This window comes from Sander lucioperca, chromosome 5 (assembly GCF_008315115.2).
Source record: "Sander lucioperca isolate FBNREF2018 chromosome 5, SLUC_FBN_1.2, whole genome shotgun sequence".
NCBI lineage: Eukaryota > Metazoa > Chordata > Actinopteri > Perciformes > Percidae > Sander > Sander lucioperca.
Window position 1 is genome coordinate 1,911,602 of NC_050177.1, and position 26,037 is coordinate 1,937,638.

A 26,037-nucleotide genomic window follows, 5' to 3' on the forward strand; every position below is an offset into this window, starting at 1 on the left:
ACCGATACTTTTTAAGAAAGTAAAAAAAGAAAAGAAAACAAAGGGTACTAAACAACAGTCGGTGACATTAAAGAACGGCTTGTTCTTTAATGTCACTGTCAATTTTGACCATTGGCTAAGGCCATATGATCAAAATTAAATGATTTAATAATAATGTATAACAATAACAATAACTTATTTCACTAGTTAATTGCTGTTGAACGACAAAAACAACCACCAAGGACATTTACAATAACTTCAAATGCACCACGAAGGTGTAGTTTACCAGTTTCATTGAACGCACCGTCTGTGTTGTTTTTCCGACGGCAGCTCGGCAGCTGCAGATTGTTACATCCCGCTGTTGAGTCACAGTCCTCTACAGTAAAACACAGTCAAACTTTACACCGTTCAGCGTTAGCTGTCAGCATTGTAACCGTGTTTAATCCAGCTGTCGAGTATAGTGTTAACTAGCTAGCGGTAGGCTAACGTTAGCTGCTGTCGAGTATAGTGTTAACTAGCGTCACATGCAGCGGTGTTTGTGTTGCCTGTATCGTCTGTTTCAGAGCATCAGAGAGAAGTGCAGACACATCAGTGGCACCAGATTTCGGTAGCCAGTGTTGGCAGGAAGAAGATTTTTACAAGTAAATGTTCCAGTTAATGATCCAGGCAGAACATTCTCGTCTCTCTCCTTCATTTTACAGTCCAATGGTGGCTAGAACGGCTCCGGGTCAAACGTCAATATGGAATGGATTAATCTGCGTTAATCTGCGTTATTTTTTTTAACGCGTTATTTTTTCTCAAATTAATTAATCGAAATTAACGCGTTATTTTGACAGCCCTATAAAATATGTGTATGAAATTTGTTTTTTTTGGTTTTGTTTTCCTTTAGTAGCCTAACCCCCTGGCTCGTTTAGAAGACTCTTAAGATGTACAGAAGATGTTCCTTCCTACATTCTTCAATAAAGTTTAAAAAAAAAAAATAAAAAAGCGCCAGTCAATTTAAGTAGCTACACGCTTAATGAAAAACGGTGAAAACCGGACATTTCCATAAATTTAAAACCCCCCAACCGGACAGTAGGTAAAAAGTGGACATGTCCGGGCAAAAGAGGACGTTTGGTCAACCTACGCTGGAACTACGGAGAGGTTTTGGTGAAAGTGTGGAGACGCTAACGGAGACGTTTTGGTGAGTGTTTGTGTGTTTTTGTCGAGTTTAAACACACATGACTGTTGGACCTGCATGCTACTGTTATGTTCATCCGTGGTCTTTGGGCGCCATCTAGTGGCCAATAGATATAACTGCAATGAACCCTGTATTATTTACTAGCTTGGATTGGGTTGATTTCATTATTATCCAGTATTGTATTGCATAGCAATTATGTATATTGCCTATAATTAGGTATATTGCAGAGTGATTTGTTGCTTATTTATCTTTAATTTGTATATACAGTATGTGCATGTATTATGTACAAGTTATATTTACATATTCTGTATTTCCTTTTTTTACATAAAACCACACGCACCCACACGCACATATACTATTGCAAGTAACAAGCATTGTATTCACCTGCTGGACTTGGATGTTAATAAATCGGTTGAACTAAAACAGAAGGTTACTCTTACCGGAGTACATAGCCAGATAGGGTAGCGCCAGCGAATAACGCACACGGACGCCACACTATTCGTACCCTGGTGCACACAGCAATGTGTTCTGTTAATACCCCGTCTGGTACAAATATCAATGTATGCTATTTGCACCCCTGTGCATTTACCTTGGCATATATTTACACACAGTTATCCATACTACTCATGTATTACACCTTTTTGGAATATTGCTCTGTGGCCTAAATAAAATCGTTGCAGTGTCCAATATTTCGCACACTTCAGAGAGATGCTGATACATACACTTGCGATAAATATACAGTACACTTCATATAAATTAATAAAAGGTCAACAACTTTCACCTGTATTATACAAACAGGAGTGCCAATGTCTCCCCAGTCTCGATGTATAGGCTACCTGAGCTAAAATCATTGTGGGCTAAAGCTTGTATTCTTTATGTTGTTAACATAAAGTGTTTTCTTAATGTTTATGTTCATATTCTGTTAACCGTTGAGCTTTACATAAAGAGTTATAGACTGTTTTGAAGTTGTTATTGTATGTTTATATTGTAAATGAAACTATTGGTTCTAATGTAATGTGTTTATGTAATAACGTCTGTTTATTGGATAATAATTAAATTAAATAACTTGAATAACTGAACATAGGCCAGGCAATTTTATACAACAACATACATGAACATAAATATAAATATATTTTTTTTAATCGGAGTACTCCGCGAGGGGGAGGAGCATTAGCATAATAAGGTCTTCCTCCTCTTCCTCCTTCCTCTGCTGCTCTCTCTGGTTCTCCTCCCATTCCATCTCCTCCTCCTCCTCCTCCTCTTCCTTACATTTAAAAGAGAGGCGACGGGGGGACAGCTCCGAGCCGTCCGAAACGTCGCTCTCAAATCCCCAGGGACAGGGGTACAGCTGAAGAGACCCATCGGACAGGCAGGGGCTGGGCGTGCGGGGAGGGATTGGGGTGCCGGGCTCCTCAGGGATGGGGGGGGCAGTGTGATCCTCAGCCTCGGAATGAGATTTACTTCCTTAAAATAAGCCACCTCCTTTAAATGAAAAATAATTTATTAATTAACTCAACGACATATGATCTATATTGAGTCGAATAACAACAGCTATTATCTCATACAACTTTTCACATGAACATATTCTATAATATATTATTTAAATAAGTACAGATATTAAAACATGATGGATTATTACTATTTTATATAGTGAAACACTTACTGAACAGGTGGGCTCCTCAGCCAGGAGGGGGGTGAGGTTGGCCAGGAGCCTCGCCTCAGCTGCTGCCAGTTGCTCCTCGCTGGGACAGTGGGCCTGTGCAGGGGTGTTCTATAATAAAGAAGATGCACAACGAATATGTTCATTTCAATTACATATTAATTAAATAACTCCAATGACGCTTAACATATTTCCACTTTGATTCATCCTCTTACAATTATCATATTTAAACTGTAAAAATATACTCACCATCTTTTGCTGAGACATTTCTAAAATAAAAAAGAATTGAAAGTTGAAGTTACTGTTTAATGCAGGACACTTGTTTTCATGTTTTGGGCAATTTACAGGGCTCTCAAGTGTCACGCATTGAGCGTGACAGTCACTCATTTCGGTCTTTTGTCACGCACTCCCGCCACACATTGTATTTCTCTCGCAGAAAAACTATTTATAATATATTTAATATGCCGCAGCGCCCAAAATTTCTCTGGCGCGCCGCTCTCACCGGCAGGAATCAAGCGCGTCTCCCCCTGCCACTTATCAGCCAATCAAAAAAAAATAAAGGGGCTACACAATAGCCAATCATCTTCTGGGTAAGATTTAACGCAACAACCAATGAAAAAAAATCATAGAGCAGCGTACAGACACTTCCCTAAAGTTACTGCGGTCAAGCCAGCCGACACATCGTGAACGACAGTCAAGCCAGCCGACCCAGTTTTTTGCTGTACGTGATTATAGTAGCTTTGCGGTAATAGCGTCTCAGAACTGGTTTCAAAACCAAGCTCAAGCCAATAGTTTTTTTATTGGAATTTCTAACAAGGCACTGTTTCCACACAATAATTTCACTTCAGGGTAATAGTAGACGTACACTGCCTCATATTGCCACCCAGGAAATTTCAAGTCATTCCGGTGTATAGTTTCAAATTAAAAGCCTGTCAAAGTGTCAAATATGAGGCATATTACATATGAGTTGGGATTCAATTTAAAAGGAAATCAGAGAATAATTCTACTTCAGGTTTATAGTATGCGACCCCGTAGTGTGACCCATTAAGTACGATACATTCTGTCAGAATGTCTGAGATCTACCCTATCAGCAAAGCAATCACGTAATCACAGCAGGCTATGGTGCAGGTAGATTATTTTCTGAAATATAGTGACTATTATAACTTTATTTTTCTCAAAATATCACGACTCCTCCAAATCTTAGAGAACACAGATATATTTTGAGTGTGCACAAAGTTTTGAACATGAGCAGAAATCTTGCTCAAACTTATTACAGTGCAGGGGTTTATTCATAAATTAAAATGAATTAATGTATGTATAATTAATGTATCATTGAGGTGAATAATTGTCATATGCACATTTAAGGAGGTTACTTCCTCAACAAAATATGCAAAAGAGAAGGGAAGAGTAAATGATGCTATGATATGAATAAATAGATGAAACTAATACAGAATGCCTGAGAGCCTTATTGTAATATATTACATTATGTTTTTATATTTGGATTATAATCTACGTTTCCTTTTACATAAAGATATTTCCAGCATAAATTGATTCAGAAAAATTTTAATTAGCTACTTAACGTCTCACTTGCATATATTAATGTGTTGATTGTGATGGCGTTAATAAACATATTGAGATGAGGAGCAGGGGATAGTGGACCCAAATGCAGGGAGAGACAGGCAGGCAGGAGATGGTTTGAGGTTGAGGTTTAATAATAACAAAAAACGGCAGTACAGAGACTGTAAAAGCACACTGAAAAATTCAGAGGGAAAACTACAAAAAAAAGCACACGGCTGAAACAAACTGAAAGAATATAAACTAGCAGAACTAGGAACACAAACTCCCACAGACAGGGCAACGGACACAAAACGATCCAACAAGAGACAAAGGGCTAAATACACTGGGTAATGAGGTAAGAGGGGCAGGTGGCACAGCAGGTGAAACACATTAGGAGAGACAGGGTAATCAACAAAGGTGGGAAAACAGAAAGTAAAACTGGACATGACAAGACAGAAAACCAGACTACCAAAATAAAACAGTAAACAGAAATACACAATACACAGAACACAGTTAAGACAGGGTAAACAGAAACCTATACAATAAACTGGGAGATAACTAAACAGAAATATACACAACCGAAATATACAAAACAGGATACATACATAAATCTACAAACAAGGCAACAGAAATAGAACAAAATACAAAGCAAAACACCAAAACCATGACAGTACCGCCTCTTCAAGGGACGGATCCCAGACGTCTAAACCTGAACAAAAAACAACCCAGGGAGGGCGGAACAAAAAATCAAAAAAACCCAAAAAACAAAAAAAAAGTCCAGAAATGGTCCAAGAAGGGGAAAGGGGGTCTGGGTGAGGCAGAGAGTCACTGGGGCACAGGGAACTGAGAGCACTGGGGCACAGGGAACAGGGGAGCATAGAGGGCACTCGGGGAGCATAGAGGGCAAAGAGGCCTGGGGGAAACAGAGGGCCGGAGAGGCCTGGGGGGAAACAGAGACAGAGAGGCCTCGGCAACAGGGAACAGAGAGGCCTCGGCAACAGTGGACAGAGAGGTCTCCTCAACAGGGAACAGAGAGCCGCAGCGCAGACAGGAGAAGCCTTCTGGCGGCCGGCGAAGCGAAGGCAGAAGCCTTCTGGTGGCCGGCAGCGAAGGCAGCAGCCTTCTGGTGGCCGGCGACGAAGGCAGAAGCCTTCAGGCGGCCGGCAGCGAAGGCAGAATCCTTCAGGCGGCTGAACTGGACATCGAGGGCTCTTGGGCGGCCGTCACCGAAGGCGAATCCCTTCTGGTGGCCGGCAGCGCCCCTCCAGGTGCTGAGCAGGTCGGCCAAGGCGGAGACCCCTGGGAGGCCATGCAGGCGAAGGGTCAGCTGGACCGGGACCAGGCGACGGGTCAGCTGGGCTGGGGCCAGGCGACGGGTCAGCTGGGCTGGGGCCAGGCGACGGGACAGCTGGACTGGGGCCTGCCGACCCGGCAACCAGAACATAGGTCACCAGGGGTGCCAACAGGACACGAGGGGCAGGAGTCAGCCTGACCGCCGACAGGACACGAGGGGCAGGAGTCGGTCTGACCGACACAGGCAAAGTCTCTGGGGGGCAGGACAAAGGCAAAGTCTTTGGGGCGGTCTCAGGGGCGCCGGTGACCAGCAAAGTCTCAGGGGCGGTCTCAGGGGCGCCAGAGACCGGCAAAGTCTAAGGGGAACTGAAGATCGGGAAAGTCACCAGGGTGGTCTCAGGGGCGGTCTCAGGGGCGCCGGAAACCGGAAAAGTCTCAGGGGTGGTTATAGCCAGTTCAGGGGGGCTGAAACTGGGAAGCTGCTAGCCAGCCGGGGATCAGGAGAGCTGCTAGCCAGCCGGGGATCAGGAGAGCTGCTAGCCAGCCGGGGATCAGGAGGGCTGCTAGCCAGCCGGGGATCAGGAGAGCTGCTAGCCAGCCGGGGATCAGGAGGGCTACTAGCCAGCCGGGGATCAGGAGGGCTGCTAGCCAGCCAGGAATCAGCAGAGCTGCTAGCCAGCCGGGGATAAGGAGAGCTGCTAGCCAGCCGGGGATCTGGAGGGCCGCTAGCCAGCCGGGGATCAGGGGGGCTGCTAGTCAGCCGGGGATCTGGGACACAGGACAACCTGGGAACACTAGAAAACTCAGGAATGCTAGGAAACGCGGGAATGCTAGGAAACGCGGGAACTCTTGGAACCTCAGGAACGCTAGGAAGCTCGGGGACACTAGGAAACTCGGGGACACTAGGAAACTCGGGGACACTGGGCAGTGCTGGAACACTGGGGAGCTCGGGGACACTAGGGAGGCTGCTAGCTAGCATGGATTCAGGGGGCCTGCTAATTAGCCGGGACTCAGGGGGGCGGCTAGCTAGCTGGGACTCAGGGAGGTTGCTAGCTAGCCGGGGCTCAGGAAGGCTGCTAGCCAGCCGGGGCTCAGGAAGGCTGCTAGCCAGCCTGGATTCAGGGGAGCTGAACATTGACCCAGGGTCAGGAGAGCTGCATGTCAGCCCAGGGTCAGGAGAGCTGCACGTCAACTCGGGAACAGAAGGGTTGCACGTCAACTCAGGAACAGAGGGGTTGCATGTCAGCTCTGGAACAGAAGGGTTGCACGTCAGCTCAGGAATGGAAGGGTTGCACGTCAGCTCGGGGACGTTAGGGAGCGAGGACTCTGGGGTGAAGAGCGGGACATGGCGACGGGATCCATGACGTCCCTTTCCCCGTCCACAGCCTCCACGGGTCCCAGAGAAGACTGCCAGGCGGGTACCCTCATAGGACTGCTGGTGGTTGGGGGCGTATGCTGACCAGGTTACGTCGAAGGGGCTGCTAGTTGAAGTACTGGGCCTCTGACTAGCAGCTTGGAGGCTGGCTCTTTCTGCTTCTTCAGTCCGTTTAAGCCACATAGAAAACTGTCCGAACAAGGATGTGAACGTCTTTGGCTCCTCCCCGGGTGGAGCGGTGGCTCAACTCGGAGGAGCGGGCAAGGAGGCAGACGGGGCCTTTTGACGAGTTTGACGAAAATGCTCTTCTTCATGTCGTCCAGGTGGGGAACAAAATGGCTCACCCACGGTCTTTCCTTGAACCAAAGCTGCTGGGTGGCGATCCTCTCCAGGATTGGCGAACGCTGGCTTGGTTTTGAGCTCATCAATTTTGCCACAGTCTGGTCAAACCAGGCCACACTGCGAACAAACGTCTCCGCTGGATCCATGAAGGTTGGATCGTTCTGAGATGAGGAGCAGGGGATAGTGGACCCAAATGCAGGGAGAGACAGGCAGGCAGGAGAAGGTTTGAAGTTGAGGTTTAATAATAACAAAAAACAGCAGTACAGAGACTGGAAAAGCACACTGAAAAATTCAGAGGGAAAACTACAAAAAAAAGCACACGGCTGAAACAAACTGAAAGAATATAAACTAGCAGAACTAGGAACACAAACTCACACAGACAGGGCAACGGACACAAAACGATCCAACAAGAGACAAAGGAAACAGAAGGGCTAAATACACTGGGTAATGAGGTAAGCGGGGCAGGTGACACAGCAGGTGAAACATATTAGGAGAGACAGGGTAATCAACAAAGGCGGGAAAACACAGAAAGTAAAACTGGACATGACAAGACAGAAAACCAGACTACCAAAATAAAACAGGAAACAGAAATACACAATACACAGAACACAGTCAAGACAGGGCAAACAGAAACCTACACAATAAGCTGGGAGATAACTAAACAGAAATATACACAACAGAAATATACAAAACAGGATACATACATAAATCTACAAACAAGGCAACAGAAATAGAACAAAATACAAAGCAAAACACCGAAACCATGACACATATGGAGTGTCTCCATTAAGTAGCCTACAGAACATTATCCTAGTAGAGCCACAAGGTCTCAGCTGAACCTTAACTAACTTATCACATAAGCTAGTTCATGTTAAGACACAAGTTACCATTTGTCTTGTATTTCGGGGAAATTAGCGGTAAACTCGAGGCACTGGCTTTAGTTCGTTACCACTCACCTCGACACAAGCCAAAATCTATGAAAATACAGCCTAATAACATAACTGAATAACTATAGTCATGTCTGGGCTGTGTTCAGCCTCTTTTTCTGAAACAGTTATTTTGTATATTTCTGTTTCTTAATTTTTATTTAATAATAATGTTCACTATGTTTGTTTGTTAATGTTTGCACCAACAACCAAGGCAGATTCCTTGTGATGTAACTTACTTTGGCAATAAACTCTTGTCTGATTATGATAACTTAATCATGTTAACACATAGACTTGAGTGTTTTCTCCCCCACAGCTTTATTGATTAAATACATTCAAATCCAAAACGAGCGGTTTGCCTCAAAATCTTGAAGTTTACGAGCCCAGAGTTACAAAAACAGTGAAACGCGATACCACCGCTGTGTTCTTTCAACGGGTCTCTCTCCTCCCTCCGGCCATCTAACGGCCAATGAGCGCATCCATGTTATTCTCTGAAGCCTTAGGAATCAAACAAGACCTCTCATAAGTCAATCCGTATCCGGGAGCCGGAGATAGACAGGTTTGAAGGCCAACCACAGCTCTAAAGTGATCTGGGGTCAGGTGGGATTTATGTATTTACAGCATTTCCATGTCCACTATAACTGACATTTATAAAATGGCAAATGTTTATCTTTATTTTCTGTATATAGCACTATATTGCACTTTAAAAAACAACTGCCCCCCTTCCTCTTTGAGGTTAACTTATTGATTTTTTGACGTTAACTTATTGACTAACATACTGATTTTGAAAATTTTCCTCCAAATTAAAAGGACTGTGATGCTGCATATGCCAACATTTTCATGGCATCCTGCATTAAGAAACCTGCCCACTACTTCAGATATCTGGATAATATTTGGGGTGTCTGGACCCACTCTACAAAGGACTTTGATGACTTTTTAACCACCTTAAAAAAACACAATAAATCAATCAAACTTAAACCAACTGTGAATGACAACTATGTGGCTGTCCTGAATGAATAAAGACTGATACATATGCTTTTATTTATAAAACAAGCTACCATCCAAAACGCATTCAGTTGTGCACTCAAGATCTGTGTTGTTGTTTTCAGATTCGACCACTAGGTGGCAATGTTGGACCATTTAAGTAGGTGAATTCAATCTCATTCTGCTGTTCAACTTGTTAAGGTGGTTAAAAACTATTTCCAGTACTTTACACAAGGAACTCAGAACCACCTGATCATCATAAAGGTCAATGAGGTTAAGGTTCTGTATGGGTTGGATCTTGAATATTAATAATATGTGGTGTGTATGTATAAAACAATTAAGTCAAAGCTGATGTGACACTTACACACATCACAAATCAATAAATAGTTTAAATTATATTTTCAGTATAAATTCGCTCTGATTCACTCTGGTCAAATATTAACATTTTATTGAATAAAAACTGATTCTCAACATCAAGAAAAAAAGTGAAATTTGATATTTATTATCACAATAAAAATAACATGAATACATTAATGATTAAAAATAATAAATAAAAATAGCTGATTGGTTGATCTACTGCGACAGGTTGCTGAGGCTCCGATTGGAGGAGAGGAAATTACCATCCAAGCTCGGCACAGTTTAACTTATTAATTAGTTATTACATTGGAATAGTGTCTGTCTGTGAGTGAAATTTTTATTTTTTATTTTTATTCTGTCTGGCAACACTGTTGATTGTTCGAGATAAATAAAATAAATAAAGAAAGAAAGAACGAGTGTATGTATGTGTGTTTGTGTGTGTGTGTGTGTCTGTCTGTGTGTGTGTGTGTGTGTGCATGTATGTCTGGGCAAATTCTGGGATTTTGCTCCCAGAGGCCTCTGCGTCGTGCGTATTCCCGGTAGCGCGCTGTACACAGAGAAGCAGGCAGGCAGGCAGGCAGAAAAAGAGAGAGCATGCAGCCAAAGTTGTGTGAGGTAAGTGGTGAAGAAGCCTAAGGAGCCAGAACGTCAAGTTTACAGCTAATTATTAACGGCTAATAGGGTGACCAGACGCCCCCGGTTTCCGGGGACAGTCCCCGGTTTCGGTGACCTGTCCCCGGCTGTAGCTGTCCCCGGAAATGTCCCCGGTTTTCACTGTGACTGACAGACCTGAAATTGGAATGAAATAGTTGTGCACCCCCATACGATGCTAAAATTACTGTTTATTTATATGGAGTCTGGTGGGTTTAGCAAACGCAATTTCGCGGACTTTTTATGTTTTAAAAAAATGGATCTTACCTTTTAACAGAAAAGTCGACCTCCTTCGAAATACTTTTCATATTGTCATACACTTAGAATATTAATTAGAGTCTGTCAGTGGCAAAACAGGCACTTTTATGAACATAAAAACAAGCTGTAGTAGGCCTACAATTGACGTCCTATTAACTTACATTGTAGCTTGTTTCGCCGTTGCCGACTGCAGTGATCTCGTTTCATACTGAACCAATCATATAGTTATCATATTTGCATTCTGTATAAATCTCTGCATACCCATTACTCTGTGAAATATCTCACAAACTCTTCACTCAACATATGCATCAGTACAACAAGCGGTCTCTGAGTAATCCGGTTTTGAAATTGCAACAAAATTTCTACATGGTCTACAACTTTATAATTTATTATATTCTCATGTAAACTATTTATGTCAGCACAGATATTTTTTGTAAATTGCTTAGCCAGTGTATTCCACCATATTGCCAGATTCCAGACAATCCCACTTACTTATATATATCCCACTTACAAATATGAATATATATTTCTACTGGTATGCTTCCTAGTAAGATTAATGCAAAAATATGAAGAAAAAAACTATTACACCTGTGTGTGCATGGTTAAAATTCTGAAGTGCAAAATAGCTCAGGCTACAGCACAAATATTCCCATCCATATATATATATATATGAATAATCAAGTCTAACCTCTGAATTTCTTTTCAAAGTGCACCAGATTGATGCATTTAAACGTTAAAATAGACAAAAAATTTCTTACAGGGGAGCATGCCCATGGACCCCCCCTAGGGGAGCTTGCGCCCCAGTGCAGCTCTAGGTCTAGTGACACCCCTGGGGCAGTGTCCCCGTTTTAAGTTTACAAAGATAAAAAAAATACCTGTTTTGGAGGTATTTACGCTTCTGAGCTGAAAATGTCCCCGGATTTTGTCTCAGAAATCTGGTCACCTTAGTTAACATGAATATTTGCAAGCCTCCAAGCGCAGACGTCACACTTTAAATCCTACCTGTTGCCTTTCACCATCCACTTATTTAACTGCTGTCACATCCCTTAACATGTCATCTCCTTTTCCCTTTCTTTATCTATTTTTAGCCCCAAGAGCTGTTTTGCTTTGTTCTTTTTCCATAGACAACTCACTACTCGTACCTGCTTGCTCTGCGCTCACGGCGCCCACCCGCTCCCCGCCCACCTCCCTCTTCTATGTCAACATTCTATGATGGAATCTTATGAGACAGGGCACCTACTCTAGCCTGTTAGTCCTCTAAAATGTTATATAATAACATTGAGGAAATGCAAAAATTATTTTGAAACGCACAACAGCAGCTACATATAGAAAATACCAAAAAAATAATGAAATTGTTTTTTTTGTTTTTGTTTTTTTTTAACCATGCTTTGGCGCCCCCCATGGTGCTGCACCCCTATGCGCCGCATATAGCGCATACCCACTTTTTGCGCCACTGAGCCTACCTATTTGAGCGGTATCGTTTTTCTTCCCAGTCTATCAGTTATATATCAGTATATTAGTGCTGCATTCGACACTATTGACCATACCATCCTGTTACAGAGAACGGAACACTAAGTTGGGATTAAAGGAATCACACTAAGCTGGTTTAAGTCCTATTTATCTGATCAATCTCAATTTGTTAATGTTAACGAAGAATTCTCTAGGCACACAAAAGTTAGCCATGGTGTTCTACAAGGCTCAGTGCATGGACCAATTCTATTCACCTTATATATGCTTTCTCTAGGCAATATTATTAGGAAACACTCAATTAACTTTCATTGTTATGCGGATGACCTATCAATGAAACCAGACAAAACCAGTCAGTTAACTAAACTCCAAGCATGCATCAAAGATATAAAATCATGGATGACCTACAATTTTCTGATGTTAAACTCAGACAAAACTGAAGTGATTGTGCTGGGCCCTAAACACCTCTGAACCTCATCATCTAAATATATAGTTACTCTGGATGGTCTTGCCCTGGCCTCCAGCACTACTGTCAGAAATGTAGGAGTTATTTTTGATCAGGATATATCCTTTAACGCCCACTTAAAACAAACCTCAAGAACAGCCTTTTTTCACCTTCGTAACATTGCCCAAATTAGGAACATCCTGTCTTAACACGATGCTGACAAACTAGTCCATGCATTTGTTACTTCCAGGCTGGACAATTGTAATTCCTTACTATAAATATATATATATATATATATATATATATATATATATATATATATATATATATATATATATATATATATTATACAAATAAAACCCTTAAGACCCTCCAGCTGATCCAGAATGCTGCAGCACGTGTTCTGACAAGAACTAAGAAAAGAGAGCATATTTCTCCTGTATTAGCTTGTCCAATCCCTGTGCTCCTCTGTTAAAATAACAATACAAATACATTTTAAGGTGAAAATGTCCTGGATGTGCAATAAAATTACTGTAAAACACTACATCATTATAATGGATGTATACTGAGGAATTATCTTGAAGGTTGACATACAGTGGTGAAAGGGTCATTGTACACACCTGCCCTCAAAGTCCAGTACAGACATGGTCCTGCTGTCCATATGCATCTCTCCCTCTATAGCAAAGTCCTCTCTGTACCCACACCGACCACCACAAGAAAAATGCAATAATAGAAAAATTTTCAGAAAATCACAATAAGTCTGTCTACCAATAAAAATGAAAACAGAAACCAATGATAAACAATCTCACCACCAAGAAAAAGACCCCAGAGATCCGATGCTTGATGATTGTGGCGGGGCTTACTGGTCCCAGCCTTACATGGACATGGTGATATCCTGTTCATAGCTGTCGCGGTAAAACAACTGAGATGACATTTAGAAAATAACATCCTGGAGCAAAACTTTAGGTTAGCAAGTGCTGGACTAGGTAATGTACAAAGCAAGTCTTTGTCACTACAAACGATTTGTAATTCATCTGATTATTCAGAATGCGTCATTCATCCCTGCCTCCGACAGTAGGATACATTCTCTTATCTACAGCAATATACGGGGAAGTACAAACATTTAGAATAGAATACAATCAAATACGTTTTATTGTCATTGGACAGCAGCTGTCCAACGAAATTTTTCTGCAACTCACCCTCAGTGGTACACAAATACCATTTAGGCTACAGAAGCTTGAATATTCCTCCAGCCCGGGCAAATTTCAACATCCATGCTAGGCTACAGCAAATTCATGCTAGTTCTTGCTAGATAGCTCAAGTTCGCTAGGCGTATCCAATGCACAAATAAAGACTCTGTCCAACAACCATTCCAGTCGAAGTTGCAAAAAGGATTACATGTTTATGACCATTGAAATACCACACCTGCAGAGTATTATCAGAATCAACGCGTAAAACAAGTGCCGTTACGAGTTCGTTGTATGCACTTCAAAGCTAGTTGTTAGCTGCTAGTAACCTAGCTCGATAATAACTACCTTAGCCAGTACAACCAATATAGTTACCACAATTTTGTAGGTTCGCTCTCATGGGATAACTTTGGAAAAGAATGTATTTTTATTGGCACGAGCTTTACCTACCGTCCAGTAACAACTTAGCCACCTGTGCATCGGACTGGAAGCCCTTCTGCCGTTGGAGTTCTCGCCATCTTTTGAACGCTTCCCCAATGTAAATCCAGGTCTTCGTTCGCTCCTTCTCAATTTCTCTTCTTCTCGCCATATATTCCTCCGAGTGTCTTTCTTTGGTCGTGCCTCAGCCATTTTCCAAAATGTATCGAATTGAGTCGTAGTTCACGTCGCCGTTCACGTCTCAGATACCACTTACACTACTCTACTCAATCAATGTGCATGCACACTAACCCCCACCCCCTTCCCCAACCATCTTGTCGGTGATTGGCTGGAATGTGTTTGTTGTATTTTGGTGCCTATCCTGTGCCTCAAGTGTTTGTTTGACGTTTGCGACCCCTATGTCGTCTCCCGAGACCAGGCTTTTTCACAGTGTGAAAGGGGGCAGGCAGCTAGTGGATCAAGGACAGATGCCTATGATTTGAGACAAAAATGAAATCGCGTTGAAACCATGCAGGAACTCATAGTGCACCTTTAAAGGTGGGGATCAGGTGGATGGTATTATGATCCGAGTTTGAGAGGGGGGGATTTAATTCTGGCAGCGTATGCATCTTTAATGTTGCCATAGCATTTATCCAGTGTCCTTTTCTTCCATGTGCTATTTTTAACATATTGCTGGAATCCTGGAAGAGCCTGCTCCAGTTTGCAATGATTGAAGTCTCCGAGAACAAATGTAGGGGAATCGGGCTTGTCTTTTAACTGCTGGTGGACGAAGTCTGCTACACGTGAGGCTGATTTGTGCTGATGCGTTCCCACCGGGCAGAATGTATACCGAACATATAAAGATGTTCCCATAGTCTCTAGGTAGATAAAAAGGTCTTAAGCTAATGCAAATGAGTTCAAGATCAGGAGTACACACCCTGTCTTTTATTGTTTAATTATTGCACCAAGAGTCATTAATAAAAACACAGATCCCGCCCCCCCTCATCTTCCCTGAATCATTGTTTCTATCCATATGCACACATGAGAAGCCTCGTACCTGCCCCAATGAGTCCGGAAAATCCTCCTGGAGCCAGGTCTCTGTGTAAATCATTAGGCATGATTCCCGATATTCGTTACAGACCTTTATGTTAAGCCACAATTCCTCCATCTTATTCCTCAGGGAGCGAACATTGCTAAAGAGTATAGACCGTGCTTACTGCCTACTCCAGGAGTCCTTACCCCAAGTGAAGGAGTTTAAATACCTTGAGGTCTTATTCGTGAGCGAGGGGACAATGGAGCGGGAGTTTGGTCGAAGAATCGGCGCAGCGGGGGCGGTATCGATCTACCGGTTCCTACCCTCACCTATGGTCATGAAGGCTGGGTCATGACCAAAAGAACCAGAAGAAGCTCAGTCATCCATGAGGAGCTCGGAGTAGAGCTGCTGCTCCTTTGCGTCGAAAGGAGCCAGTTGAGGTGGTTCGGGCATCTGGTAAGGATGCCCCCTGGGCGCCTCCCTAGGGAGGTGTTCCAGGCATGTCCAGCTGGGTGGAGGGATTATATCTCCACCCTGGCCTGGGAACGCCTCAGGATCCCCCAGTCGGAGCTGGTTAATGTGGCTCGGGAAAGGGAAGTTTGGGGTCCCCTGCTGGAGCTGCTGCCCCCGCAACCCGACCCCGGATAAGCGGACGAAGATGGATGGATGGATATAGACGGCAGCGGCGGCCTTGTGGCCCTCCGGCGAAGGTGTTGTTGAATGCCTCCCCTTCTCCCTCGTTTCCTCAGCCGCTTGCCTCCGCGCTGTCGTAGCGGCTCCTCCGTAACATGATCTAACACGCCTGGTTCTGGAGCAGCTTCCCTCCTCAAGGACAGCAGCCAGTCCCTGCCATACACTGGTCTGCTTATTACCTTCGGTAAGTGTGGTGGCATCGTATTGCAAGCAGGTGCAAAAGGTGGATGTAATTAGCAGCAGCAGCAGCCACTCTTTCCCATCGTGAAATTATAGATTACTAGTTTGTCATTTGAGAGTAATTAGTTATATTACAATATTACTGTCTCTGAATTGTAATACGTTACACTACTTTTGCATTACTTTTGAGTTACTTTCACCAAAATAACAGGGGAAGTTTGATTTGGCAGCTAGCTTGTGAATTTTACACACTTTAAACACTTTAATACATCATAGATTATTCATATTTTGTATAATTAATATAAATATGCAAAGTAACTAAAGCTATACAAAATAGATAAGTAAAACATATAATAGGCAAGTAGGAGAAAATTAAAATACTCAAAAGTATGGCATTGTTGTAAAATGTTTGTTTATAGCACTTCAATAAGAAATTCATGTTGTTTAGGTTAAAACGCTCTAAAGGAAATGTTCAATTATAGTGTGATTAAAACTCACTATTAACATTATTTACAGTACTTGATTTACAGCTGATTTGTGAAAAGGTAGCCTACACAACCTTATTTAACAGTAATTTAGTTTTACTGCGAACCGTTACAGGAAGTGCTTTTATTTTGAAGTAGGCTACACGGAAGTTGTCTGTTGTGTAGCCTACTCTTGCTAGCTTACTGAGATGCAACATGTCCGTCAGGCTCAAGTTGTTCACTTTCTTGTTTGTAAAACTGCAACATATTGAACAGTAAATGGTCACAGTAAAAGACAAGCGCTTTTGGTCGTCATTCGAAGCCATTCCACTACAGGCATAGTTACTCTCCACGGCTGATAAAATGCAATGATATTTACGTGTAGCAAGCCTCAACATTAATTCCCGACATGTTTATATCTGTCAGCAGCTGACGTACCGTCACCTGTTGGGACATACATGCTGTCCGTACCGTCTCTGGTTCTGGCTCTGACCACGGGAACAGAAACAGGACAGCTCACTTCAACGCAGCGTAATAACTCCTGAAAATAATATCCATCTCGCAAATGTATTTGTCTCTGCAGTCATCTCAACCATTGAATACAGCGACAGGAAAATAATACGGCTTTTTATTTTTTCCTGTGAAGAAATGTGTTGTGGTGTTGGTGAATTCTTAAAAAAAACAATGCACCACTAAATGTTGCGTAAAACGCATTGTAACTCGCGTTACTGAGATTGTAACAAGTATAATATTACCGAAATTTAATTAGTACTGCTTTATATTACTGCGTTACAGCTAAAAGGAATACATTACTGTAATTGCGTTACTTTTGTAACGCGTTACTCCCAACACTAGCCACCGGAGTAAGATGTACATAGCTTTGTATGGGTATGCCAAAACAACATGTGATTTGGCATTTTTGGCACACTTCTACCTCGGCTCACATGAAACTAACTCCTTCATTTTATAAGAGATTGGAAAATACACAGGTGTCCAAATCCAAAATAACGAGTTGTCTCTGTTGAACTAATAATGAGATAAGTCAAGGTCATTTTTCATACAGTGTGTACAATTCGTTAGGAGCCGGCTGGAGCCAGAAGATCTGGACTGGATCCAAACTGATGACAGGACACCAGAAGACGGACAAAATTGTAATAAATAGGAGAGCATTTTAGACTTAGGGCACCTGATGCTAGGGGAGACTCTGTTGGTCCGTTAGGAGATATAGACTTTGCCTTGTATCAGATCCATGTACATGTACTTGTATTCTGCAATATCATTCACTAAACTTGTTATTAACTTTAACTGGATGAATCCTGGTCTTGATTTGATTCCTGAGTTTTATTTCTCTGATCTACCAGTAAACGAACACAAAATAGTGGTCAATTGGTCACATTTTAGAATAAAATCCTACAGTGTTTATATGGACAACACCTTTGGCTGGAAGGCCCGTGTTGAAAGTGTGTGTTATAATTTAAAGCAGACACTCACGGTGAATCAGAGGGTTGAAGTTATACAAGGCTGCATTACAGAGCATATTCATATGTCAGAAAGCATGGCAATATCTAAAAACATCTCATTTAAAGCTTGATTGTCAGGTGACTCATGAAGGTTGTGGAGAGGAATAGAAACCAGTCTCTCCAGGGAGCACAGAGAATATGGTCTGATCTATCTTTATTCTCCATGCCAAGTATGATCTCTTACCCTCTGGCAGAAGATATAGGGTAACACAATGTAAACTAAATATTTCTAAACTAGGCCTAATTTGGACCTACCTAAATTAAAACTTTAAATAATGTTGCTTGAGGCTGCAGGGGTTGTACAATAGCTTCATGATATAATGCATATAGGGTTGTGTGTTGCTCTTGTCACTGTTTGTGAAAGATGAGCAATATATTGTGGCTGTGTGATGTGCTTCAGTCTGGCTACATATCACGTAAGTACTGTATAGTCAGCTGTATGATAAAACAATATGTCAAGTGTTATGTGTGAAGCATTTGAACTCAAGACAAATATTCCTCTGGGGACAATAAAGGAGGCTATTGCCTGTAAAGTGGTTTACATGATATGTAAAAATTAAAACGTCGTAGGACTATAGCAAACACATTGTTGGAAAGGTCTCAACCTCGACAGTAACATATGTCAGTCTGAAGAGGATACATTACTCCTGCTTTGAAATATTGATCTCTGAACCTTGAAACCAGGACATATTTGAAGGCTTGTCATTTAGCAAAAGAAGGTGCTACACACATAGGACCAGCTTTTATAGAAAGCTCTGGACCTCAGCTGTCATGTAGATATGGTCACCAAAGTGTACCCACTGTAAGCACTGTCTAATATGGTAATAAGCTATTTTGACCTATTTAACGATTACATTTTTTAAATCTGATTACACCAGTGTGTTCCCCATCCCAAAAAAACCCAGGGTGTGTCATGGACAGCTGTCATGGAGTGTTTTGTTTTGTCTGTTTTTTTTCCCTCTCCCCCTGTTTTTCCCTGTTTGTGTGTCTGTCCGGATGTGAAGCGGAATCTGGGTCAAGGGGCGTGGCCGGGCGAGCGACCTGCACGGCTGCTGGCTGTTTTCCATCGCCGCCGCTCAGCTGTGAGGGATTCACGTGATTGCGGCTGCAGCCTTTTATTCGGGCTGGAATCTGCATTCGGCGCCAGATTGTTTAGTTTACCACTGTGGTAACTTGGCTCTCCACAACCTCCTCGTTTTATGAATCCAAGTCTGTGTTTATTCCTCGAGCTCTGAACTCACCTGCTCTCTTTGTTCGTCTCCAGATTACCGGAACCCCTGCTCGCCGTTTGCCGCAGCCCTCGCCTCGCATCCGTGCCACCATTTCCCTGGATTCCCGTAAGCCTGCTACAGCTCCTCGCCCCTCTGCTGTGCAACCCTCTGCCTGGCCCCTGTGTGTATTCGGACACGACACCCTTCCTCGTCCGCTGCTATCCGGACCACATCGCCAGCTCAGCTAGCTGGTCTTCCTTTGTTTGTTCAGTATCTCAGATTAAAGACTCTTTAAACTTCCACCTGAGTTCGTGTTTGTGTGCCTCTATGTGCTGGGTCTAAGACGAAGCCTTAACAGGGTGCATCCAAAATTCTACACTGCCAACTTCTACTTGAGAAGAAATGAAAAATATATACCAATATACTTTAAAACTACAACTTTGCATGCGCCCAGCATAGTGTTCTGTCTTACAGCATACTGTAATATTTCACCGGTAATAAGAACGAAATAATATTATTTAAATAATGAAATGAATACCATTATAACATCCAAATAAATGTTGATAGATGTAGCGTTATAGTTTTAAAAATGTCAATAAACAAAGCAATCCAGCTTCCCTGGCAATAAGACCGAAATAAGAACATTACAAGAAATACATATAAACCATAATAATGATCTCGTGAATAAATGTTGATTAAAACAGCGGTTATAGGGCTAAAAATACCAATAATAGCAAAGCTGTATACAGCTTCTCTGCTGCAGCCCAACTGGCAGAAAGGATAGATAGATAGATAGATACATTGATTGATAGATTGATAGATTTTTATTGATCCCAAAAATGGGAAATTACAGTGTTACAGCAGCATAATATCAGACACACAGCACACATACAGAATATACATGAAATAATAAAAGGATAGAATACGAGGACAAATATTTAAAATATATACAAGTTGGGAATAAAAATGTACAACTACTTCAATAGTATTAATAAAGATGGAAGTGAACCTATTGTGCAAGTTGCACTTAGTGCAGTTGTGATGTCTATGAGTCTTATCTAACACTCAGTGATGAGGTGTTAAAAAGTTGTATTGCCTGTGGTAGGAATGATTTCTTGTAGCGGTCCGTGCGACATCGAAGCTGTCGGAGCCTCTTAGAGAAGGTGCTCCTCTGTTGGACCAGTGTGGAGTGGAGAGGGTGGTCGGGGTTATCCATGATAGATAACAGTTTGTTCAGTGACCTCCTCTTCACCACAGCTTCAAATGTGTCCTGTTTGCAGTCAATAATGGAGCCAGCCTTCCTGATCAGTTTGTTCAGTCTGTTTGTGTTGCTGTCTCCGATGCTGCTGCCCCAGCAGGTGGCGGAGGAGAACAGAGTGCTGGCCACAACAGACTGGTAGAACATCTCCAACATTCTGCTTCACACGTTTTGAATTGTGCTGTGATCAGGGAATCTGTGCGTAGACCATGGATGATGCCTGTCATTGACTTACATAGGCATCATTTTTGGCGATTCTGTGAAATTGATTTTGAGTTAAGGGGCTGTGTTCATTTCACGGAATTCTGTGAGACCAGGTTGTCCAACACCAGCCCAAGATCACAGTGAAACAAGACTTCCAGTTCGGTTTGGTTCCTCCAATTCAGGGTTTATCAGTTTAAAGTTTAAAACGAAAGAATGTTGCCACCTGTATGTCAGGAGGGGAAACAACAGATACACATACAGTTTAATAATCAGTTAGTGGTGGACTGTAACAGAGTACATTTATTCAAGTACTGTAGGGCTGTTGGAACGAATTCCGAAAGTCGAATATAATTCGAATAATAAAAAAATCAATACTATCGAATGCTGAAATTACTATTCGAATGTGATTTTTTTATAAATAGGTTGACTAACGTTAGCTAATCTCCATCTTCTCATATCACGTCTGATGAACAATAAGTTACGGCAGTGAGAAACACAAGGCATTGTGAGCTGAAGTTACGTACCAAGTAACGTTAGTACAGGGGGGAGTGACAGGCTGCAGCTGGAAATCGGAAGAAGGATGGGAAATAGACATCCACCGAGAAAATGCTAGTTAGCTCGTTCTTGTTTCCTAACTGCGTCGCGAGTTATAGGAGCTTAGCTGGGAGCTTCATAGAGACAGCTAAAGTTAAGGTTAGCTGCCCTACAGCTGTCAGAGTTAGCTTTGACTTCATATATTACTTTCTAACAGCTGTATTCTCAGTAACGTGACAATCTGCAAGAAACAGGTTGCTTATAAATCACTTAAACAGTAGTGGCAGCACCGTTGGGCTTAGTTATCAATGCCGTTAGCATCGTGGCTAACACTATTGTTACTTAGTTTATGACAAATTGTTTCAGTAGTGCTTTCTAACATGATGTCATTGGGCTAACCAAGCAATGTTAACCTTTACAACAGAGCAGCTTCAATACACTTGTTAGATCATGTTTCATTACAGAGTTCAAATATTCCTGGGGGGAGTATACAGTTCTAACTGGGCGAGAGTTCACAAGATAACCACGGAGATGAAGGAACCTTGGATTGAAGATGCACTCAGAGGCATGGACACGCCCATGTGCCAACATAAAATAGGAAGCCCACCAATAGGAAGAGACAACACCCCTGTGGGGTATAAGAACTTTCTGTTAGACCAAAGAAAGGGGCCATTCTACGTAGCTCCAGGGTGAAGTAGGATGGTCCACATCGACGTGTGTCATGTAATCCTTTTGCTTTATTATTCCAGCTTTAATAAACCTCCTTAAAATGAGAGAAGTTGTTTGTATTCTGTCCTAACTGACCAATTGGACCACGTCAGTGGAATATAATGTAAATTGCTAGAAATGTAATGCGCCATGACGTAGGTTCCCTTCAAGGCCAGGCTGATGTTGGAAGTCCCTCTAGTGGACAGAACATGTAACAACAACCACATGCTTAAAGTGGCATTGACAATGCATAAGCCTGAGTAGTGTAGTACATATTTAACAGGCTGCATTTGAGCATTAACTATTTGAATACTTTTCGAATATTTTAAAAAATAACAAATGAAATGCGAATGGTATTAATAGAAGAGGACTGACAGTTCTAAAGTACTGTACTTTACTTGAGTATTTTCCCCACTAAATCTCAGAGGGAAATATTGTACTTTTTACTCCACTACATTTATCTGACAGCTTTATTTCTGCTGATTCAGGAGCATTCACAGTATTGTTCCAATTCTTTATTCTTCAACTTTTCTTTTTCTCTAACTTCTGCATTCTTTCAGCTACAAAAAAACATTATCAAAATATTCAGCTGTTTAAGCACATGATGGGTCAACTGTTCTGCTGTACTTTTTAAAATATTAAGCTTTTTTACATTTTTATTTTATATTAAAAGTCAATAGAGCAATCTTCAAATCCTCTTTAGGCATCTTCCTTTTTGGAATGCTACTCCTCCCACATAATTTTAACTACAGACATCATTCAAACTTTAAACTGTTCACAAAACATTTCGCTATTACATTTCGTACTGTCAGTCTGTCTGCCTGCCTTTCTATCTACCTGCCTTCTTTGATTAATTAAGAATCTTTTTACAACTTGTACATTTTTATTTGTACTTTTTGAAAATATTGAATATATATTTGTTCAAATTAAAGCCGGCAAATCAGTTTAGCATCGGCTATTACAAAAAATTCCATACAATGTTAGTATTATTCATCTTTTTAAAGACATTCATATTAATTAGAGCTGTTGCCACTTTTCCTACAACCTCACCTTCTTCTTACACATTGAAGCCTGCAATTCAATGTAGTGTCAGCTTTTCAGAAAACCTTAAAATATTCCACTTTTGTATAATACATTTTTGGTGTTATTTTTAGACATTTTAATAATTTAAACCATTCAAAAGAAGGATTAAGCTTGGCTTGGCTCTGAAACATGTTCATAACGAGGCAGTGTGAATGCACTGGTGTCTTTTAAGGCTACTACTCTGAGAAAAACTTTTCCCACATTGTTCACACCAGTACGGCTTCTCTCCAGTGTGAACACGTCGGTGGCTTTCTAGGTTACCACTCCTAGAAAAGGTTTTACCACATAAATCACAGCTGTAAGGTTTATCTCCAGTGTGAATACGTTGATGTATTTTAAGTTGGCCACTCTGAGTAAATGTTTCCCCACATTGTTCACACCAGTAGGGCTTCTCTCCAGTGTGAATGCGTTGATGTATTTTTAGGGTACTCTGTCGTGTGAAAGCTGCCCCACATTGATCACAGCTGTACGGCTTCTCTCCAGTGTGAATGCATTGATGTTTTTTTAGGGTACTCTGTAGTGTGAAAGCTGCCCCACATTGATCACAGCTGTAAGACTTTTCTTCAGTGTGAATGCGTTGGTGTCTTTTTAGGTTACCCTGTAGTGTGAAAGCTGCCCCACATCGATCACAGCTGTACGGCTTTTCTCCAGTGTGAATGCGTTGATGGTTTTTTAGGGTACTCTGTAGTGTGAAAGCTGCCCCACATTGATCACAGCTGTATGGCTTCTCTCCAGTGTGAACTCTCTGATGAATCTTTAAATATCCAGATGTTGTGAAGGATTTGTTACAGTGTTGACAGCTATAACGTTTGGGTCCCTCTCCTCCTCTCCATTTCTATAGCAACAGACAAACACAGAGAGAGAGTTAGTAAAAAACCTTCTTTTAACACTAGACTTGCTCTCACTCACACAATTTTCACTCTTCATGTAAAACTTTACAGCAGCCATTGTCAACTGGCGGCCCGTGCGCCACATCCTGCCTGCCAAAGCTTTCAGTCCAGCCCACAAAACAATAATGATTTCAGAATTGCATCTCTATTCACATTCAGATTATTTTCGGTATTGCGGATCTAAAGTTAAGTCACACTTAACTGGATAACACCCAGGTAAACCAGACAAAATGCCATGCAGCTTCAACTACAATTCATCTGGATACAAGCTAATTTTGGAAGATAGACGGGATTCTGAACAGCGATGCCTGCGCTGCACACACACACACACACACACACACACACACACAGCAGAGCCGAGAGGTGCGTGTGTTTAAACACGCTAGGGTTGGGTACTGTTTGAATTTTTATTTAATATGCCTTTACAGCTGTTTTGGTGAGCCCAGAGGGAAAATGTGGCATTAAAAGTAGCCTACATTTACGATAGCTAGCTAACAGTAGACTACAGAGAAAGTGTGATATTTTTATGTTCGTTTCAGAGCGTGTAGAAAAAGCCGTCTATGAGCAGTGATTGTAGAGTACATGTCGGGGGAATAGCGCGGACATGTGCTAAACACCGTGAGCGGGCACGTGCGCCACTCGGCAGAAAAGGGAGAAAGAAAAATGAGTCTGCCGCTGTCCAGAGCGACAGAGGGAAAATATTTCAGTCGGAACCGAAATGAGGAAACGAAATTTGCGTTCAAATCCGGTCCGAATACTACCATTTGCGTAGGAACCGGATCCATAGTGGAACCGGATTTCGGTACCCAACCCTAAAACACGCAGCACATATAGCCTACCTGACTGGGACCGATAGCGAGAGGATTATGAACGGCCGCTGGTGCAGCTAACGCTACCATTGTTAGTGTAAGTGGAGTGAGTGAGTGAAAAATCAATACTTATCAATACCCACCTACCTCTTCTACAGGCACACACATGTAGAAAGCGATTTTTCAATCTGCTCTGTCATTTTTACCTGACAAGCATTTTCCACCAATTGGACACTGCATACTACAACATTTCCCAGACTTTAACCATCACTCCTCAGTGAACTGCCTCCTAGTCTGAGATCATTTTCTAGTTAAAGAGCCAGTTATTATTATGTTTTTCAAGAGTTTGCTCACACTAATACATGTAAAAAATATAGCATGAATTTAGTAAGAAAGTGAAAATATCAAACAAGAATATGAATATTAGGTATATTAGTGTCTGCTTAGAAAAATTCTGGCCCTCAGAAAAATGTAGTTGATGACCCCTGCTATAGGGCATCGTCTGTTAGCGTCCACTAAAAGTGCTGTTTACAGACTCAGATTATTATTCTAAGTGTCTGACAACATTATGGAAAGGATCCCTGCAGAGATAGACCTTTTTTGTTAAAGAGTACGAAGCCACCAGCCTGGTGGATTAAGCACTAAAACAACAGCGTTAAACATAAAGGTCGACCTCCTTTCCATAATGTTGTCAGACACTTTGAATATTAATCTGAGCAAAACAAGCACTTTTGTGAATGTAAATACATGCTGGACAATTGCCCTATTAACCGACATTGTAGCTTGTTTCGCTGACTGCCAACTGCAGCGGACTCGCTTCATACTGGACCAATGTCAAAGATTGTTGTTTCCATTAGTGACTTAGACACAGAAACATGGGAAAATATGGTCCAGGTTAAAAAACTAAAAACAAAGTTACCATTTAACGTGTTGGCTACATTTAAAACAATGTGTTAACAACATGAAGACATCCGTTGTGAACACACGCTTTCCATATTGGTGTTTACATTTTTCATCAGATTTCCATGAGTCATTTTTATATTGACGGGTTTATGGTCTAAAGTTTAGTCTCCAGTTAAAGGTAGGGTTGGTAAAATTTTTCAATACATTTTTTTCAAATGGTCTTTACACCCCAACAGCTATAAATAACTTATGGGCTCTCAAAAAAAGTTGCGGAAAAAGATCCATCATCTGTAGCTGCTGTAATCCTGTAAAAACTCTGACCAATCAAAACGTTCGGGTTGGATGTTGTGATTGGTCGGTTTCCAATGAGTTATCAATGTTATTGCTACTAAATATAAATAGCCAGTCTGACTAATCAATAACAGAATGCTGGGATATGAGTGATGCTTTTGAAAGGAAAGTAAAGTTA

General features: G+C 41.8%; 1 protein-coding gene across 1 annotated transcript; it reads right to left on the minus strand.

Moving 5' to 3' along the window:
* Positions 1-23,066: 23,066 nt before the first annotated feature.
* Positions 23,067-24,755, minus strand: LOC118495101 (zinc finger protein 239-like). The gene is made up of 2 exons (XM_036001510.1): positions 24,696-24,755; positions 23,067-23,801 (listed from the first exon to the last, which is right to left on the minus strand). Exons 1-2 carry the CDS (start codon positions 24,753-24,755, stop codon positions 23,100-23,102), a joined length of 762 nt encoding a protein of 253 aa, XP_035857403.1. The 3' UTR covers positions 23,067-23,099.
* Between the last annotated feature and the right edge of the window lie 1,282 nt (positions 24,756-26,037).

Excerpts from the sequence above, each read along its gene's own strand:
- LOC118495101 (XM_036001510.1), bottom strand. The coding sequence starts at position 24,755 with ATGGTAGCGTTAGCTGCACCAGCGGCCGTTCATAATCCTCTCGCTATC. Across the intron at positions 23,802-24,695 it reads TCGCTATCGGTCCCAGTCAG|AAATGGAGAGGAGGAGAGGG; the intron begins GTAGGCTATATG and ends CTGTTGCTATAG.